The 19,273-nt window shown below is 37.9% G+C and overlaps 1 protein-coding gene across 1 annotated transcript in view; it reads left to right on the plus strand.

The window, feature by feature from the left end:
- LOC149286273 (BCAS3 microtubule associated cell migration factor-like) overlaps window positions 1-19,273 on the plus strand; it is a 523,731-nt gene that overhangs the window by 22,521 nt on the left and 481,937 nt on the right. Inside the window, exons 5-6 of the mRNA XM_089494317.1 lie at window positions 436-517; window positions 13,529-13,601. Of these exons, the coding sequence (XP_089350443.1) occupies window positions 436-517; window positions 13,529-13,601 (155 nt within the window). The remainder of the gene's footprint in view (window positions 1-435; window positions 518-13,528; window positions 13,602-19,273) is intronic.

Consider the following 19,273-nt stretch of genomic DNA (forward strand, 5'->3'; position numbering starts at 1 on the left):
AGAATTATGCTGAGAAACCGCTCTAACCCTGAGAAACTGCAGTCACAGTTTTCTGGGTTCATTCAACGCTTCAGCCACTCTGTTTGCTTTAGATCCAACCAATGTTCATATTTGTTAGCCTGTTCTTTACATTGCAAAGACAAGTGTGGACAACTGGATCTCCACTCAATAATTGATGGTAATCCCTGGTATGCACCTAATGTACCTTCACTTTCTCTTTGTTACTAATCAAAAAGAGATGTGTGCTAAAATTGGTGTATTGATCTTGTGTAGTTAGTATCATTAGGCTTTAAAAAGTATATATATATGGTAATACCCAACAGATTCATCTTACTTAAAGAAAAGTCATTTATAATATGGATTGCACAATGGCTGATTTCACAAGGCATTGTGCTATGTTCTCTGTTAATTTTTCACAAATATATATATTCACAGGTCAGTGGGGAAGCGCAAGAATTGTTCTCAGTCCGGCATGGTCCAGTAAGATGTGCACGTATCTTGCCGACTCCCCTGATTGGTAAGTGCTAAAACTTTATTGACTTATGTATACGCATGCCTGGGATCTAATTTTCCGGCTTATGGTCAGAATGCTCAGGAGCTAATTACCATGTCTCTAAGTTAGCGCGTTTAATTTCTGGGTGTGGAAGGCGCATTTGGCCCTCCGCACTCCCTGTCCTGATTCTACCACTCTCTGCCCTGTCAAGTCTCTTGGACACTAACCCTACCCCTAATCATACGAAACCCTGTTTCTTGAACTTCTTAATTTTGTTTTCGACAAACCAGTATCAAACTATATTGGCATTGTCTTTTTTTTCCTTTTCACATTTCTTAGATATGTTTCACTCCATCCTATTTACGCTATGGATGATGTACCGGCTCACCACAGCCGCTCATAGGCTTAATTAAAAGATGCTGTGTGTAGGGCTGCAGCTAACGATTATTTTCATAATCGATTAACAAACAGCAGAATAAAAAAGTTTGATAAAAATGCATTTCTTGTTTTTATTTCCCAACCTACCCCCCCAGTTATGCACAATTTGAGCCCAGACTTCCCATACTGCCTTTCAGATATGCCACACTGCCCTCCCCACATATGCCTTATATACCCTATATGCCTTATACCCCCTGATATGCCTTATACCCCAGTATGCCTTATACCCCCAGATATGTCACTTCGTCCACCCCAAATATGCCTTATACCCCTCAGATATCCCATAGTGCCCTCATAGATTCACAGACTAGTTCACAGCACACTGACGCAATAAATATAGGATTAATCTTCACTGCCCACAGGATTTAGATTCCCCTTAGTTTGCCCCCCCTTTACCTCTAACTGCACCTTAAGTTAACTTTATTAAATTAAATTAACCCTCAGTCCTCAGCATTAAATTAACCCTAAAGATGCCCATTAACCACAACTGCCCCTAAATTAACCCTAAAGACCCCATCAACCATAGCTGCCCCTATGTTAACCCTAAAAACCCCATGTCACGGAAGCCTCCGTGTCATGGGCTCCTGGAGGGGACTGAGTGCCAGCCTCCTTCCTACAGACTATGGGCCCTGGTAAGGAGTGCCACATTATCCAAATCATAAGAGACTCTAAAGACTGTGGAGCTCGGAAACAGATTTGGGGTTCCTGCATTTTGGGACTGTGACGTTCCTAGAGTCACCCTACCCCATTAACCATAACTGCTCCTAAATGAACTCCCTAACTTTCAGCAACCCAAATATGAATTTTATACTCACAGTTATATGAATTGTGGACAGTATGGACGCTATAAGGAAATGGGCAGGGCCAATCGTCAGTGTGACTGCAGGGAGGGACTGGGAGAAAGAAAGGGGTGGGGCCAATCATCAGAGTGACTGCAGGGAGGACTGTAAGTAGTAACTGCTGTGACTCACACTGACTTAAACGGATTATAAAACGAGGGGTATTTTTCAGTGCATTTGCTCTAAAAAAACCCCCAAAAAACCTAATTTTATAATCGATAAAAATCGATTCAACTAATCGATAATGAAATCCGTTGGCAATGATTTTCATTATCGATTATTATCGATTAGTAGTTGCAGCCCTAGCTGTGTGCCTTTAAGATACAGAGTACTGGGATATGACGTCATATCCATGCACTCTGTTTCTTAAAGACGCACAGCGCCTTTTATTGTACCTGGGAAGTTGACCACGGAGGTTGAAGGAAATAGGTTGGGCTTAGGTCACCCCCAAACGCAAATACACCACTGATTTCACTAAGTGACTTTTGGGTTTTGTTTTCCTGTGTAGAAGCTATAGCAAAACTATATAATCACAAACATGAACCTTATAATAATCCTAAAAAACCTGTAGTATGCATGCTCATAGCAGATTAATATTGCTTAAATGTTTTCTGTTTAGCTTTGCACATATACAAAATCTAGTATAAGCTTCAGGTGTGGTCGCAGTGACAAATGTATGTTTTAATAATGCATATTACTTATAAAGCCGTGAAATGAAAATCTTTCCTTTTGTCATGTGTGGCTGTGCTGAATTCATGGCACCCCTGCAATACTACCAGTTCAAAACAAGGTTTATTAACCGGCTTAAAAAACTTTGACCATTAATTTGCCCATCAGAAAGTAGTGTAAATGAAAATGTGACACTTACAATAAAAAATGTTACTAGAAAGTTAAATGAAACCATTCTAGTCTTTAGTCTTCTTTGGATATGGTTCACATCTTAAAGGTAATCCTTGCTCTACACTTTTAAAAACAAATGCAGCATTAGAAATTTTTTTTTATGCTATTTGCTTAGGATACTTGAAAGTGCAATTAATGTTATCTAAGTGGAACAGCACCTTTAATAACATCTGTTTTACATTAATATCAGGTTATTGGTCAGGTTATTTACCAGTATGCTTTATGGCTGTGGTTTTACATAAACCATGTTTAAGCTAGAGGGTAAGACAAACCAATTATCCCATCATATGATATAATGGTGAAAATAAAACAATCCCTTTTTCCTTTATACATGCCAAAGAAAACAGTAAAAGGAATGAAAACATTTAAAAAAACCCAACAACCCTACCATCTTAGTAAATTAGTACAATGTACTTAAATTCATATTAAATGGGGGTGCCTTCTCCCTCTGTGTGGGGGGTGTCTTGTTAGACGCCCTGGAACTCTTGCTGGACCCAGCACCGGTGCTGGCTGGAGGTTAGCATACCATGCATGGACACTGGCAAACAGGAGATGTGTCTGGCTGAACACATCCACCACAAGCCGGTGGTTGGGGGTTCAAGAAAAGAGGGCAAATGCATAGGGTGGATTCCTTCAAATCCCTTCATGTATTAGCAAAAAACCTAATTTAAAATGAATACTGGCTATCACATGCAGTAAAATGCAAATGATGATTGGAGTGTCTTTGTTGGAACTGTAGAAAGGGTAACCATACTTTTGTGCTGGTATTTGAGCAGTGACTGATTTTTTACTACAGTAAAAGATCCAATAACAAAAGAAACTGTTATTTTCTTTGGTTTTTTTTATTCCACTGATCTATCTAGTGGTCTGTTAAAAATTACAAAGTATTGTCCTTGGCTGCTCTGTTCATTTGGCTGCTTAAACTTAAGTAACAAAATTATTCTTCTCTTTAGAAGGTTTTTTTTAATGTTAGATCTCTGTATAATATCTAGACAAAACACGGACGTCCTCTATTCAAAGGTTTAATTGCTTGAGATAGTTTTTTGTGTTTGCTAAATCCCGCTGCTTAGCACATGGTTATAAAAGTTAGGCAAACATCACCCAATTTTACAATGATCTTCTGTATAATTAGAGCTCTTGATTATGTCTTTTGTTATCAAATCCAATATAAACTGAAATGTGTGGGTTAGCACAATAAGATATTTTTGGCATGGTGCGATAGGTCATATTAGGACCAATTAAAATATATAATATTGATTTGTGTAATAATGACATGTTCATTATATATTTTCTAGTCCCTGTAGCTGAATATAGTTTTATCAGTTATTCCTACATAAATAATGTGTCTGGAACCATATGAAGCAATATTTAATGTTAAGTGTGTTTTAATATTTAAAATATTTGGTATTCACAATTTTCATATAAGGTAATATGAAAACTAAGCAGAGTGGGTTAACTTAAAATGATAGGTTTATAGGCTCAATAGAGTTAATGCAGAAAATAGGAATTGATGATCACAAATGGCAAAAAAGGGACAATTGTCACGTAACAATGCATGTTGTTACAGAGCAGAGGTGGAGAGAAAAGATCTAGCCAAGCAGGCCGAATGGGGCAATATTGTAGGTCAAAATCTAAAGCAATTTTACAGGTTCTTCGAGCTCTTTTTCTAAATGTATGACAAGTCAAAATAGATTTACAATGCTAACCATAAGGACTAGAGTAATTGGGCATGAGAGCCAACTGCAGGAACGTCACACAAGTTCTGGAGACATAATCCAGCTCCACCAAATGGTATTGATGAAGAAAACAAACCCTATTAATAGAATAGATGTCAAATGCAGAGGTGCCTTAGATCAGCAGTCCCCAACCTTTTTGGTACCAGGGACCGGTTTTGTGGAAGACAATTTTTCCACGGACTGGGGGCGGGTGTTTTGGGTTTGATTGAAGTGCTCTACATTTATTGTGCATTTTACTTATATTATTAATATATTTATTATTATTTATAATACTCCACTTTCATTCTCTCACTCATTCTCACTCTTTATTTATTTCAATATTCTTACTACCCCCTTCTGACTATCTACCCCCTCTCCACCCCTTTTCTCCCTATCTACACCCTCTTTCTCCCTATCTACACCCCCTTTCTCACTATCTCCCCCCTCTCTCACTATCTATCCCCTCTCTCTCACTATCTATCCCCTCACCTCCCCTTCTCACTATCTACCCTCTCCCCCCTTGAAGTTCACTTACCGTCCAGGAGTCCTACGTTGGGAGCGAGAGGCCTCTGTCTCCCTGCTCTGCCGCGGCGCGCTGCTTCACTGCTGAGCGCCGGAATATGATGTCATAACTGTTTTACATCAATATCAGGTTATTGGTCAGGTTATTTACCGCTGACAAATAATGTTTTTTAACAGGATAGTCAAAAAACATTATTTATCAGCAGCCCGGTGGTTGGGGACCCCTGCCCTAGATGCTTGGCGTACAGGAAACTGCAGAGCATCTGTTACTCTCTTTCATCTCTATGGAGATTAAGTTAAGAGTAGTACTAGTACAACAAATCATTAATCTCGCACAACACTCTACAATATGTACCTTGTCCAGTTATATCCAAACAATCAAATCTTGGATTTAGGGATTCTTTTAAGAGACTCGCTAAGTGTGATAAGGTTTTATGCCAAATCATAAAATCACCCCTTTTTCTTTTGTAACTACCTATTTACTAAATAGATGGGAGATATTGTAGGCATACAAGCACATAGATACAGAGACAGTCACAGCAAAAAAATAACCTATTGACCCATGTGGACCATTCTTTTTGAATCACATTTTAATTACTTATTTTAGATGACTTTAGGCCCACACAGGGATGGGAATTAGATGAGAAAGAGAAACCAATGCATACTATTTTTGCTCAGCTGTATGAGATGCATATATATTTAAGTCTCTTTTCTCTAAAATTCTAAATAACATGTATAAACATAGATGAATATATTAATATATTAAAGTTATTTTTATTCATATAATAAGTAAGACCATTTATGCAAGCAGAAGTTCCTATCCAGCTGATCTGTAGCACATTAAAATGTTTCTCTGCCAGAGGTGTGAAATCAGCACACCCAAGCCAAGGCTCTCTACATGTGGAACCTTTTACTGAAAACACCTCATCATCAAGTCGACATGTTTTTGGATGGAAATACTGTGTCTGAAGAAAATAGAAAATTAAGGAATTTTACCTAGATTTGAGTCAGATGCAAATGAATGAAACACCCAAAGTAAACTTCATACATCATAGTTGTTGGATACAGTCTAAAAAGGATTTCCTGATATTATTGCTTATCTGGTCCATCAGAATTTTCTTTTTGTGGCCTGTGGCGGTATGGCATAGACTTATTTATGTTCCCTTTAGATATATATGAGTATGTAGAGATATGGTTTTTATTCCTTGATCTTTATTTAAAAAGACCCCTCCTTCTTAGTAAGCTTTTTAAATAAATATAATATTGTGTGTATATATATATATATATTATATATTATACGCATTATTGTGTACATCGGATGTTTAGGCACCTGTGATGCATACTAGCAGGGATCTCTGATCCCACATTACCATGGAAGACGTAGTCATATGGACCTAACGTCAGTGATCAGAACTTAATTTTGTTGTAAACTTAGAAAAGCCACTGATTACTCTGCGGCACCTTTCTTGTCTCTGAGAGGAAGCCTCACGATTAGCAGTAAATACACAGGTTTTTCTCTTTTATGGAGTTTTGGGCCTTCTAAAATATCCCATTTTTCTTACTTCAAATTTTAAGTGCTTTTAAATAGAAACATAATTTCACAGCAGGTAAGAACCATTCTGCCCATTCAGTCTGCCTGTTATTCCCACTGTAAAGACTCAAACCTAAATCTGTTCTTAGTCTGATCTAAGACTTTGGATAGCCATATGCTTATTCCATACATATTTAAATTGCCATAGTGTATTAACCTTTACTACGTCTGCGAAGGGTGTGTTTTCGTTATCTACCACCTTCTCAGTAAAGCTTCCACTCAGCCTTTCCCCAAGAAAATGCTTTACGGTTGTCACCTACCTGTTAAAAAAGGGTTACTAAACATGTGTAATTACCAAGTGGATAACTTTATTTTGCAGTGGGTCAGTAGTAGTAACACTTTCTGTAAGTATGAGAAATGTCGATATTAGGATACATTCGGCTCAGTGTAGAGTAGAGCCCTGTGCGGGACTGTTTTTTTTAATCCTGCTCCCGCTGAATTTCTGACCATTACCGCCCGCTCCTGCAACATGTGTGTGTTCCACTCCTGCCCGCTCCCGTGACATGTGTGTCCAATCCCACCTGCTCCCGCAAACATCATTCACAAACATTCATTCCCTCATTCATTCCCTCATTCACAGATAATCATTCATTCCCTTAATCACGCATACTCGTTCATACAAACTCCCCCACCCCCTTACCTGAACTGCAGATTTCCCGGGCACTACTACAAGGCTGCCTTCATGTTGCTCACATACAGTGCCTCTTCTCGTGTCCCGCCGGAACGGAGCAGAGTCATGTGACGTGGCTTAACTTCACGTGACTCCGGTGAGTTCCTGGGCGGAACAAGAGAAGAGACGCTGTGTGCGAGCAACTCGAAGGCAGCCTAACGGGAGTGCGCAGGATTACTGGGACCCGCAGGTACATTGTCTGACTGCCCGCAACACCTGAAAAACCGCCCACACGTTTTTTGACGGGTTCTGCGGGACCCGCATCCCAATGCAGTCCTCTAGTGTGAAAACCTGTTCTTATACGAGTATTATCACATGGAGAATGCAGAAATCAAATGACAATAGTAGGGCCTTCAGTCTTAGGACAGAAAGGCCATAATACGCAGAATAATACTCCTTGCTTTGTTTAGAAATAAAACATTACTTGCAGAAGTTGTCTATAAATTATATTAAATAATGAAGATTTGCAAGAAAAGGGGGCACACTCTTGGGGATTTTTATCTCATGGCCAAAAGACAACAGCTGGCCAGATTTATGTGCCATGTTACTGTAAATACAGGACCCGGTAGATTTTGGGTTGGCCTTTGTAGAACGTTCTTTTTTTCAAAGTTTAGGAAAGTTTAAATTAACAAACATGTTTACAAAAACTTCCATCTGTCATATGGATGTTCTGTGGAATTCTCAAGTCAAGGCAGACAGGCATTGAGTTATAGGGGCTGCTCACCAATAAAATATCCATACTAGTACCTCTGAGTAATAGTCCTTCAGTGATTTTATACCTCTTATGCTGTCACATGTGAATATTTTGCTTTTGACCAGTCTTCTTGTCTGTACTGTTATTTTGTTAAATCATTGTGGGATGGATCCAATCATTGTGATACATTTATTAAGTTCTACAAATTATTCCACATCCTTCAGTATAATATGTGGAGATTACAAAAAAGTAATATATCTCCTGTAATTGAATCCATTCCATATATATATATATATATCAGTGAAACCGAGTCCAGGCCTTTAAGAATGAACGTCTGATTACCCTAGTATTTTTTATTTAAAATATTGTTATGTGCAGTCCATATAAATTTGTATACGTACATAGCTACATAAATGTAAGTTGTCGTATGCACACATATGTTTAAAGAATTCATACTTTACGGGGTTGGGTAAGTCTGAGCGCGACCTGGTGTACAAGTTCCTACAGTGACTATAAGATATGCAACATGTGTGTTCTTACAGCATCCCTAAATGTAGAGCCCAACTGTATTGGATGGATGCGCAGCATATGTGTTGGACCAATCTGCAAACTCAGTTTTATCATGAGTAGTGTATTTTGCATTTAAATATTCTAGATATATATTGATATAAGTGTTTGCCCTTATCTGCTAGCCCACCCCACTTTGCAAATAAATGTAGCTTTGGAAAAGCACAAGAAAGCATTTGACTAATATCTGGAACTGGATAAAAGAGAGCTCTGTAATAAGACACAGCAGCTATCTAACGCACCAACTTAATGATTCCGCACAAAATAAAGTGAATTGTAATGGAGCTGATGATTACCATCAAGCAAGGGCTCACACACTGTTTTAGTGTGGAACTGTAAAAGAATGATTGTTTAATGTTGGCTTCTGCTTCAAACGAATTGGCAAGTGCTTAAAAAAGATGTCCTTACGTGATAAAGAATTCATTCCCAGGTGTGAAGCGAAAAGTTCACAGCTTCAACGAAATACACTTCTGAAAGGCCCAGTTTAATAGGCCCCAGCTTTCACTTCTCAGTAAATAAAGGGCTAGAATCATTAGATAAGCTGTCTGCATTATGTCTGTACACGGTGTTGCAGACAGCTATTACCGGGAGACATGCTGGATTTATCAACTAACAGACACTTTATAAGCTTTGTAGCATTCTTAGAAATTTGTTCTAACTATTTTATTTGTGGATTTATTTGCTGTGAATGATAAGAGGTCTCCATACCTCCCAACAGAACCACTTTTCAGAGGACAGTCCTGATTTTCAGTGTCTCGCTATTACTGGCAATTGAAATTATACTGATCTCCTCCGACCAGTCCAGGGAGATGTCCACGGGCGTTATATAATTGTTCAGAGGCTGGATTACTGCACCCTCTACTATATGTCAATAACAGACATTCTTTTCCTGAAAGTGATCTGTTTTCACCTTTGAGGGCAACGTACTAGATAAACTTACATGACTGGACAACCATTCAGTACTAGGAACAAATCTTTATTTGGCTTTTACTGTTTATACATCTTCAATTATAAACACCATATGACCAAAAGTATGTGGACATCTCTCCTAATTACTGAGTTTAGGTGTTTCAGATACCTTGTGTAGAAAGTCAAGTACATAGGCGGCCATCTCCATAGACACACATTAGCAGTATAATAGGGCATACTGAGGAGCAGAGTGACTTTAAATGTCTAGGAGTCACAAAAGCTCACCTGTGAAGCAGTAGACCACACACTGCTAAGTGCTGAAGCGAACAACGCGTTTCACTTACTACAGAATTCCAAACTGGCTCTGCAAATAACTGCAGCATAAGCTCTATGTGTTGGGAGTGTGATGAAATGGGTTTCTATGGCTGAGCAGCTAGAGTTGTGTAAAGTACACCACCACTGGACTCTAGAGCAGCGGAAATATATTCTCTGGATTGACAAATCACACTTCACTTTGTGGAAGTCTGATGGAAAAATCTGGGTTTAATGGATGCCAGGAAAAACACCACCTACCGGAATACATAGTTTCTACGTTCAAGTTTGTGTCACGCATCTGGGTCATGCTACGGGCAGGCAGGTTGGTTCCAGCCTTTACGAGATCTCCAGGCGTTGTGCACTTACCCAATGGCTGTTTGATGCATGGTCTCCTCGGGTAGAGAAGGCTGGTGAAGCGCCGGTGACTTGCAGTAGAGGGCGCAGCAAGGTGCAGATGAGGCATCTAATTTAAAAATTCAGAACTACTATGCAGGAGCCACCCTAATGTGGTCCTGTGTTGTGATTGGATTCCTGGACTTTTATGTTGACTCCTGGCTTGTTTTTGACCATTCTTGTGCCCAGTGATTTTCTACCTATACTGATTTGTGTACCCCACCTAGATTGTCTGATTACCTGTTCCATGTACCTACCTTGATTGACTCCCTGCTAAGTGTACTGAACCTGGCTTTGGCTGACTATTCGTTCTGCATTACCCTCTGGCACCTATTATCACTTGTCCAGGAATTTTACCTGTGTTAGCCACGAAAGCATCTTTTAGTCTCGGAGTCTCCATTCGGGTCTATGAAGTTGAGATTCAGGGCTTCAACCCCTAATAGCCCCCTAGTGACACCACTAGTTGGGATCGTCAAAGTTCCAGTTCTTAACCCCTTGTTAGATGTTTGAGGAGAAAGAAGTTATGCGGTGTCACCCCAGATGTTACTGTATGGTGGAAGAAGTCTGAGGTCTTTCAGGGCTTGGGCTGGGCCTCTTAGTTACAGTGAACTGTAGTGTTAATGATACATCATACAAAGACATTTTAGATAATTGTATGCTTCAAACTTTATGGCACATGCTTGGGGAAGGTTATTTTCTATTCCAGCATGACTGTGTCCCTTTGCATAAAGTAAGGTTCTTAAAAACATGGTTTGACGAATCTAGTGTGAAGGAACTCAAGTCACCTGAATTTTGGGATGAATTTGAAAGCTGATTGCAAGCCAGGCCTTCTCGTCCAACATCAGTGCCTGACCCCAAAAATGCTCTTTTGTCTTAATGGGCTCAACTTCCCAAAGACACTCGAAAATCTTGTGAATAGCTTTCCCAGAAGAGTGGAGGCTGTTATAGCCGCTAAGGGGGGAGGGTCCACTCCATATTAATGGCCATGGTTTTGGAATTAGATGTCCAACCAACTCACATCAGTGTGATTGCAAGTTGTCCACATACTTTTTGTCATCAAGTGTATGCAGTAAATAGGTGTTGATGATACAGTGTCCAGACTGTAACATTTAGCAGGGACAGTCAGTTTGCCAAAGAAGGAGACATTGTAATGTACATGTTGAGTTGTCCTGTGGCAGATGTGTAGGTTGGCCGTTTGAGTCTAATACTCCTGAAATGGATTGTTAAACACCATATCAGTAAAAGCTGTGAGCAGTAAATAAATTATATTGGATGCATTTTTTTTTTTTTTACAAAAGCAGAATATCTTCATTTTCATTAAAGTACTCCAACTTGATTAAATGAAAGTCTGCCTAGCACCAGAGAATTACCATGTCCATTTTTTCAGATAGGTGAATCAGCGTCACCATTTTGCTAAGTGCAAGGCTAGCGGAGGGGCAGGTGGTGCCGTTTTCATTACTTTAATTGTGTGATTTGTCTGGATTTTCAGCTTTTGATAAATGCTATAGTGTTATATGACAGAATTAAAAGGATTTGGGAGTTTAACAAAAGGACTTTGCAACAGGATTTCAACTCTTTTTGTATATTTGATGGATTTGCCTGGATTTGTTGTTATTTTTTTGTATTATTATTATTTTTTTCAATCACTGAGTTGCATTAAATACGGAGTGTTGAGCAGGTGTGCATATCGCCAGCATATTCCCCAAGCCGAGAAGCAAAAACAATTCCAGATATCAAAAAATAATAATCCATCACAACCTGTAGGATTAAATTTCAACTCACACGAAATTGCTTTATTTACCCTCTCCATTAAACAAATAGCAAATGCCAGATTTCATGCGAGGCTGTAATTAATCCGTTTCCTGCAGTATAAAAACATTTTATACTAATGTTTTTTGCAAATATTTTAAATGTCTTTGTGATTTTAAAGGTTTGGATATACATATTTTATATGTTATATGTTGATTCAAGCCTGATGATTACTTTTTTTGTAGGTTAGCTCTTACTTGTTATTACAGTTAACGTTAACATTTTAAGTGACGTGTCAGTTGTGTAGCACACTGGTTGCTCATGACACCGTGCTAACCTCTGACATTGCCTAGGGGACCTAAACAGGGTCTTTAAGCATTTTTGTAGATGTCCTCTGTAGTCAGATGGTGACATCATATATGATGACGAGGGAGAATGAAGAGAAAAGTAAATAAATGTAGCAACACTGACTGTGAGGTCTTTTTGAGCATTATTTTGGACCTGTAAAATATGATCCCATTAGCCTTGGCTTTTCAGAACATAGCCTTGTTGACTCAAAAACGACACTGTGATCGTCTCTGGTCCTTAAACTTCATTTGTTAATGGTGCTATGATATACAACATTGTCTTAAATGAGTCAATAATATGGTTCACCGATGCTATGCCCATATATTCAACATGTAATTTGGTGCTCAGAAAATGTAGTAGTTGTAGCTTGAAGCCTTTAAACAGATTTCAAGATATACTGAATATCGTCCTTTTTTTGTCATTCTACATAATAAAAATTAAACATTTCCTGAGATGACAAAGAAGTGGAACAGGGAGACAAAGCTTTAAATTCACATTTCAATATAAACATTAGTAAAATTCTAATGGATAAACAGATTTATTTAAAAACAAAATTCTCGAAAAGTGGCAGATATTACACCTGTAAAACATTAGCACAATTATTTATGTAATTAATTGACAATTTCTGAAAAAACCCAGCTGCAGTATTACATTTTACATTAATACAATTAACATTTATTATAAACAACGTGCATCTGTTCTTTTTAGGCATGAGCTGAAGCATCGTTACAATTCAAGCCAGCACTGGATTTTAGGATTTACAATTGGTTTCTTTCCTTTCATTTCTGGAAAATAAATGGGAGAATTATGGCATTTTAAATAATAGGTACCAAATAATTTAAGGTAAAATGCATAATCTACATTTAATATAAATATTCATTCACTCAAAGCCGTACTCCTTAGGTAGGTTGCTTGACCCTAGGTGACTGTGTTGGTATCATCAGAATACATAACCCAGGTTTGACCTTTGGAATTGTTATCTGTACAGACTTTACTTCCTGTCTACCATAATATCTTGCCTACAGCCATCTTCGTAATTCGTTACTCTCCTGTGACCTCAACCAAAATAATTGCACAAAGTCCCGAGACTTTGCTTTGATCGCAACCACAATTCTTCCTTCACCATAAACTACGTTTAATGGCAGTATTAGTTAGTAGCTAGGATTAATATGATTCCTCTGTAATATGAAAATAATAAAAAGTAGATAGTTGATGTGTGGGAGGCACTGTGCCATCTTTACTTAACTGTGTTAGGTCAGCACTTAGATGTAGGGAGCCGTTCAGAAGACCCTGCAGTAAGTGGCCACTCTGCTTCAAGGGCTGAATTATATTGCACAGGGCTCTTTTAAAATTATTTGCATAAAATATTTAATTTTTTTTTACAGGTTCTCAGAAATGTGATAATTTTTCAGAAAAGAGGCCTCTCCTTGGGATTTGTAAAAGCACAGGTTCTTGTGGGTAAGAATACTTTTATATTAGTAGTTTTATTTATTGAAGTACTTTTAACTGTACCTGTGGATTTGTTTGACTTGTCCTTCTTGTGCCTTCTCACTTTGAAATTCCTATTTGGAATTCTAAATGTTTAGGATCTCCTATATAAATACAATGTTTTACCGTTGGTGCTGCATATTTAAAGTAATAACAGTAATAAAAATCCATGTAATAATATATAGTGTGTTGTGAACAGTAACATTTTGTCTAACATAGGTACCAGTTTTCATAACATGTTTTGCGTCTCCTCTTCACATAAATGTGTTTAAAACAAGGTCGGCAAGAGAGTTTTCAGGAGAATTGTGGTGTCACCTCGCTGACTTTATTATGCAAGTACGCTGCTGTCCCTGAAAAATGTGAAGTTAAATCAGCAAAACTTGATGGAACCAATTTGACCGACTAAGCGATGCATTATGCAGGTGCCAGCTTAGCCCTTCTTTCAGGAGAAACATGGCAGGGATGACCCTGCCATGTTAAAGGTACACTCCAGCCATTGTATGCACTTTAGTTAACATGGTAACTGATATCTTACCTTTTTATGCATCCAAATGCATAGATGGATTTAGCAGAAGCTTTTCCCCCCAGCTATGTGCCTGTCAGGTGACTGAACTTTAATATGCATTTGTATTGGTTGGGCTGTATGGGGCATTTAGGAATTTCCTTTTATAAAAGTAAAAAAATACTGTGATACTTGTGATACCTAGTAGAAGGCGTTCTGGCAAACATACACTCTCATGGTACTTGAGGTCTGCATGTTTATATATGCATGTTCAGCATAATTAGCCATGTCACTGCCACCTACTGTTTAGTATAGCTTTGTACAGCACATCCCTTAAGGATTGCAAAAACAAAATTTTTCAGGGTGACTGACCTTTTCTAAAAAGGCCCTCACCGTATTAAAGAGCTTTTGTGTGGTTTGTATTCCTGAGTTTTCTGTTACAGTTGAATAATTATGAACCCACTGGGACATTATACGAAACATATTACAAGGCCGGATGGTATACACCCCAGGGTACTTACGGAGCTAAGGGTAATTCTGGCCGTACCATCATTTTTGATTTTTAAGAATTCTTTCAGTCCAGCCAATAGACCAGCACAAGGCAGATGTGGTGCCCATGTTAAAAAGGGGTCAAAATCTCAGCCACGCAACTACAGACCAGTGAGCTTCACATCTGTAATGGAGAAATTATTTGAAAGGTTGCTAAAGCCATACATTTGAGAATATAGCTTAAATCAGAATATAATTAGCAGAAGTAGAGATTTTGAAATAGTACCTGGAAACCTTCATTCCCATTCTAGCACTGGAAAAGTATATGAAGATGATTTTCGATTTCCTCCAATTTTCACAGTGAATAAGGTAATCGGAAGACATGTTCTAAGATCAAATCTTCAAAAAGGGACTGTAGTTCACATACCCTTCTACCAGGAGAACCACCATTGAACTGTAGTTAACTGTTGTAAAACATGATTGAGATCTCATGACGGACAAGGCAAAGCAAGTCTTGGCCTGATTATAGAGATAGCTTTACAATATCTTTGTACCCAAGAGTGATCAGCCAACCTAAAATCCAGGCCAGCACTTAGGGCTGATACCTGGACCTTAATAGTTGAAGATCTAAGGCCACAATCAAATCCCTTATGAAGGAAATCCATGATCTGTGAAATAGATGGTTGAGAAATGTGTTTCTAGTGATAGATGGGTCCCTGTTGAAGATCTGAAACCAACCTTCAAGGTTTTAGGAACCATATCCTTTTCGGACAGGAATGTACCACCAAGATAACTGTCGCTTGTTGCTATTTTCGCTTCCTGATCACCCAGGGAATAACCAGAAGTGGTGGAAAGATGTAGGCCAGGGAAAATTCCAGGTTTAAGTAAGGGCATCTAGTCTGAGAGGATGGTCTATAGGGGAAAGATAAAAAAAAGTTTTTCACCTTTGTTCAAGTGGGAGGCCATTAGATCTGATTACAGAATTACCTGCATAAAACTGCCATTAACACTCTTTTTGTTGTCCTGAAGCCCTACAGGAAAATTAGGTTGATCATCAAACTCCAGTCTGTTTATCACCTACCACAGATTAAGGATGGGATCTATAGAATCCACAGTAAAGACCTTTTCTGGGGAAAGTCTACTTTTGTGTTGAAGGATCCCTTGATGTGGATCCTAAAAGCTTATGTGCACCCATAGACAAATCTGAGCTGTGAAGTATGGTAGAGGCTTGCTTCTATTGTCCTCACACTTGTTTAATAAGATTACCACCGTAGTATTGTCTGAAAGGACACAAAGCCCTCTGTGTCTCAGTAAATGACTCCAATGCTTGAAAGTCCTCCATACTGCAGTGCTGTACAATGAGTATCGCAGAATATATGTGGGTCCTTGCTATAGCCAAGATCTCTCAACAGAGCGCTTGAATAGTTTAGTCCCTACAACACTGAGTTAAAGATGAGTTAAAACAAAGTTCAAAATATGATACCACATTGTTAACTGTTTATTATATGAGGCCAGAACTGGTAAGCACTTTCTGCCTGAAGGGGAAATATTTAAATATGCATTACACAGAGGCAATTTAGCGCTCCTTGCAGGAGAAGCTCCCTAGGGTAGACTCATTTATAATGCAGAGTAAATTTAGTGAGATGTGAAATGCTTATTGTTCCTCAGCTAACTTACAATTTACGTTAGTTGGGAAACCCCAGGGATTTGGAGGCTTAATCAGCCCCAGGACAGAAGAGAGCAGTCCTTGATATTATTCCTTCTGTGATACCCTTTGTGTTTAGCATCACTAAGTAAACCTTGACCCTGGCAAAGCTATTTTACTTCCCAACTCTCAACCTGACTGCAGAAGACTTTCTTTAAGTACACTGCAAGAATAAAACCTTCATCCATGCCTGTTTTTTAAATAAAACATACATTAGCCAAATTGCATTCTCTTTGGAAACCAATGCCCTTGGTGCATCCTGGAACAAATGAGGGTGTTTTTTTTCAAGGAGCCACTCTCTGAACTAAGAAAGGAATAAGGTAACCCTATAATGAAACACAAATTTAAAAACCTTGCCTCGTTAGCACACCCATCCACAAGTAGCCTTGAATATCAGGCATGCAAATTAATGCGTTGCAGATCTTTTTGAAATGAGGTAAACTTTACAATTCTTTCAGTAAATACTTGTCAGAATGTATATAATCCCAGGAGCAAATCTGATTAGATTAGAAGCTCTGTTTATTTCTATGTTGCCAGTAAATGTTCCGTTTGGGCTGTTTGCTCTGAATATTCATACTGAGTTTGGGAGTCCAAGTAACCTGATGTAGTTGTGTATATACGGCATAGCCTTTATGCCTGAAATATTTAGATAATTGTGCTTCCCTATAAGCTTTCTGTACTCTCTGTTATTATTTTATTTATCCTTTACCTTCTGGAAACAGTAACACAGATCATAATGCAAAAGCAAGGATACGTGAAGAGAAAAATGATTCATCCACTTGCTATTGCAATGTTATTGCGAAAAGTTTACTTTTTTGGCCTGGGGTTCATGATATTTCAAGGAAACTATGTCAAAACATTTGTTTTGCTCCGTTTTAATTGAACTTGCCATTGTTACAATGTCTTTGTTTTGCTGTGAAAAGTAATCAACGGCATATAAAAAGGAAATCAGAGGATGCAAGAGTGGCAGAAGGAACATTTTGGTCGGGAGTAGTCCAGTTTGACCATATTTTTAAATATAGCATAAGTAGTATGGCCTGCAGTACAAATCACTGGGCAATAGATCATTGTAATGATTAAACGAATGGGGGTAATACAGTAGAGGGATTGTTTTTGTAAGAAACCGTTGACTATTGACCTAATCAAGTCAACTGGTATACCAATAAAAAATGCAGCTCTAAATTGATGAACTAATTCTTTAATATTAGGGGACGGTAGACTTAGGTTTACTCAGACATCAATATATTGTATTCTGTGTAGTCTATTTGCTGGGGAAAAATAAAACCCGGCCACAGATCTAACATGATCAAGAACAGGTTTGACAATCGTAACACAAATGGAAGGCACTTATATGAGATGGTCGTTTCAATATAAAAAATATATTTTCTATTATGTATTGTGCTATCCCAGCGACTAAAAGTATGTAGATCTTGATTTTTTTCCCCTTAAATAAAAATGATTTGTTAACCACTGTGTGGCACGCGATTGAAAAAAATCCCCTGTGTGCACATCCAGGGTTGGGGATATGGTCCTTCATCATCCTGGTGTGAATAGTGTTTTCACCCACAATGTATTGGACACAATCATAATCCATTTATAAGAAACAATATGCATCCTTGTTTTTAGTTTAAAAGACATATTTTATATATTTTATGCAACACTTATCCAAACAGGGTGAGTTACTTTATGTTGTATTTTACATAAAGGATCAAAAGCACTGCTATATAAATAAAAGATAATAATAATAACAACAAAAAAGGTAAAAAAACCCACCAAAACAATAATTCTTTAAGAGTTCTATTATTCCTAATCAGAATCAAGGTAGATTAAAATCAATGATTTTAAAAAGATTAAATCCGATTTTTTATTTTATTTTAATCCCATGTATTTTAGGGAAATGCTTTTGGAGAGAAAAAAACTATCTAATAAAGTGGTGGAATAACACCACAAACAGTGGAGAATGAAGGGAATTATAGTTGCAAATGCTCAAATGTTATCCACAGCCATCTATAAATAACTAAGGAACACTAACAAGAAGTTCCTATCTGACCGACTCCCATGCAAGCTGGGGCTTAAACTAGAATACATCACAAAAAATAGAAACTAAATAAATAATTGAGTGAATATCTGGCACCTATATCCATATAGGTCTGAATAAGAAATACACCTCCAGATAGGGGAATGAAATATGCCAAAATAATGAACATGTTAAGTAAAAGAATGTTAAAAAATAAAAAGTATCAAAAAATGACAATAACCAAATTGATTAAAATCAAATCCACTCTGATCAGAATCATTCATGGGTTTCTGGTTCTCTGAGTTCCTACTATGAACTATTGAATGCCCACAAGTCTTATGAGTTCTTGTTCCAAAACAGCTAGTGTGCTACTCCTTGGCCTCACAGGTTTCAGAGGTACCACTGCACATGGGCTTAGAATTATCAATAGGAGAAACCTGTAGAAACAGCCATGTCAACTGTTTCTTAAAATATTTGATTGATTATTCCTTACAATTTAATCTGAGGAGTGTTGGACATCTTAGTGACAGCCCATTTGCAGAGGTGGAGCACAAATTAGAGAGGAGCAGGTTAAATATCCCTCTTCCACTACGTTTTTTTTTTGCTGTGTGCTACAAAGATGCACGGGAGATATATGTTATCCAGAGTTCGGCTTGGGCCATGAGGTTTGTCTAATTTCTTGCTTTGCTACCACAGCCAGAAGTGTTTTTTTCTTATGCTCTCGATATGAATGAATACAAACATATGAAAGATTTCCAAAAGGTTTTGGTGACAATAAAATCCAACTTATATTTAAATCCGCAACCAGAAGTCTATATGAAAAATATTTATAATAAAATAATAAAACAATAATTGGCGCATTAAACTATGTTTTGCTTTGTTGGTAGATGATTATAATTTTATAAATTCTGCAATGATAAATTGTACCA

The sequence above is a fragment of the Sceloporus occidentalis genome, unplaced genomic scaffold (assembly GCF_023333645.1).
Source record: "Sceloporus occidentalis isolate IW3139 unplaced genomic scaffold, rSceOcc1.0.p SCAF_71, whole genome shotgun sequence".
NCBI classification, from domain to species: domain Eukaryota; kingdom Metazoa; phylum Chordata; class Lepidosauria; order Squamata; family Phrynosomatidae; genus Sceloporus; species Sceloporus occidentalis.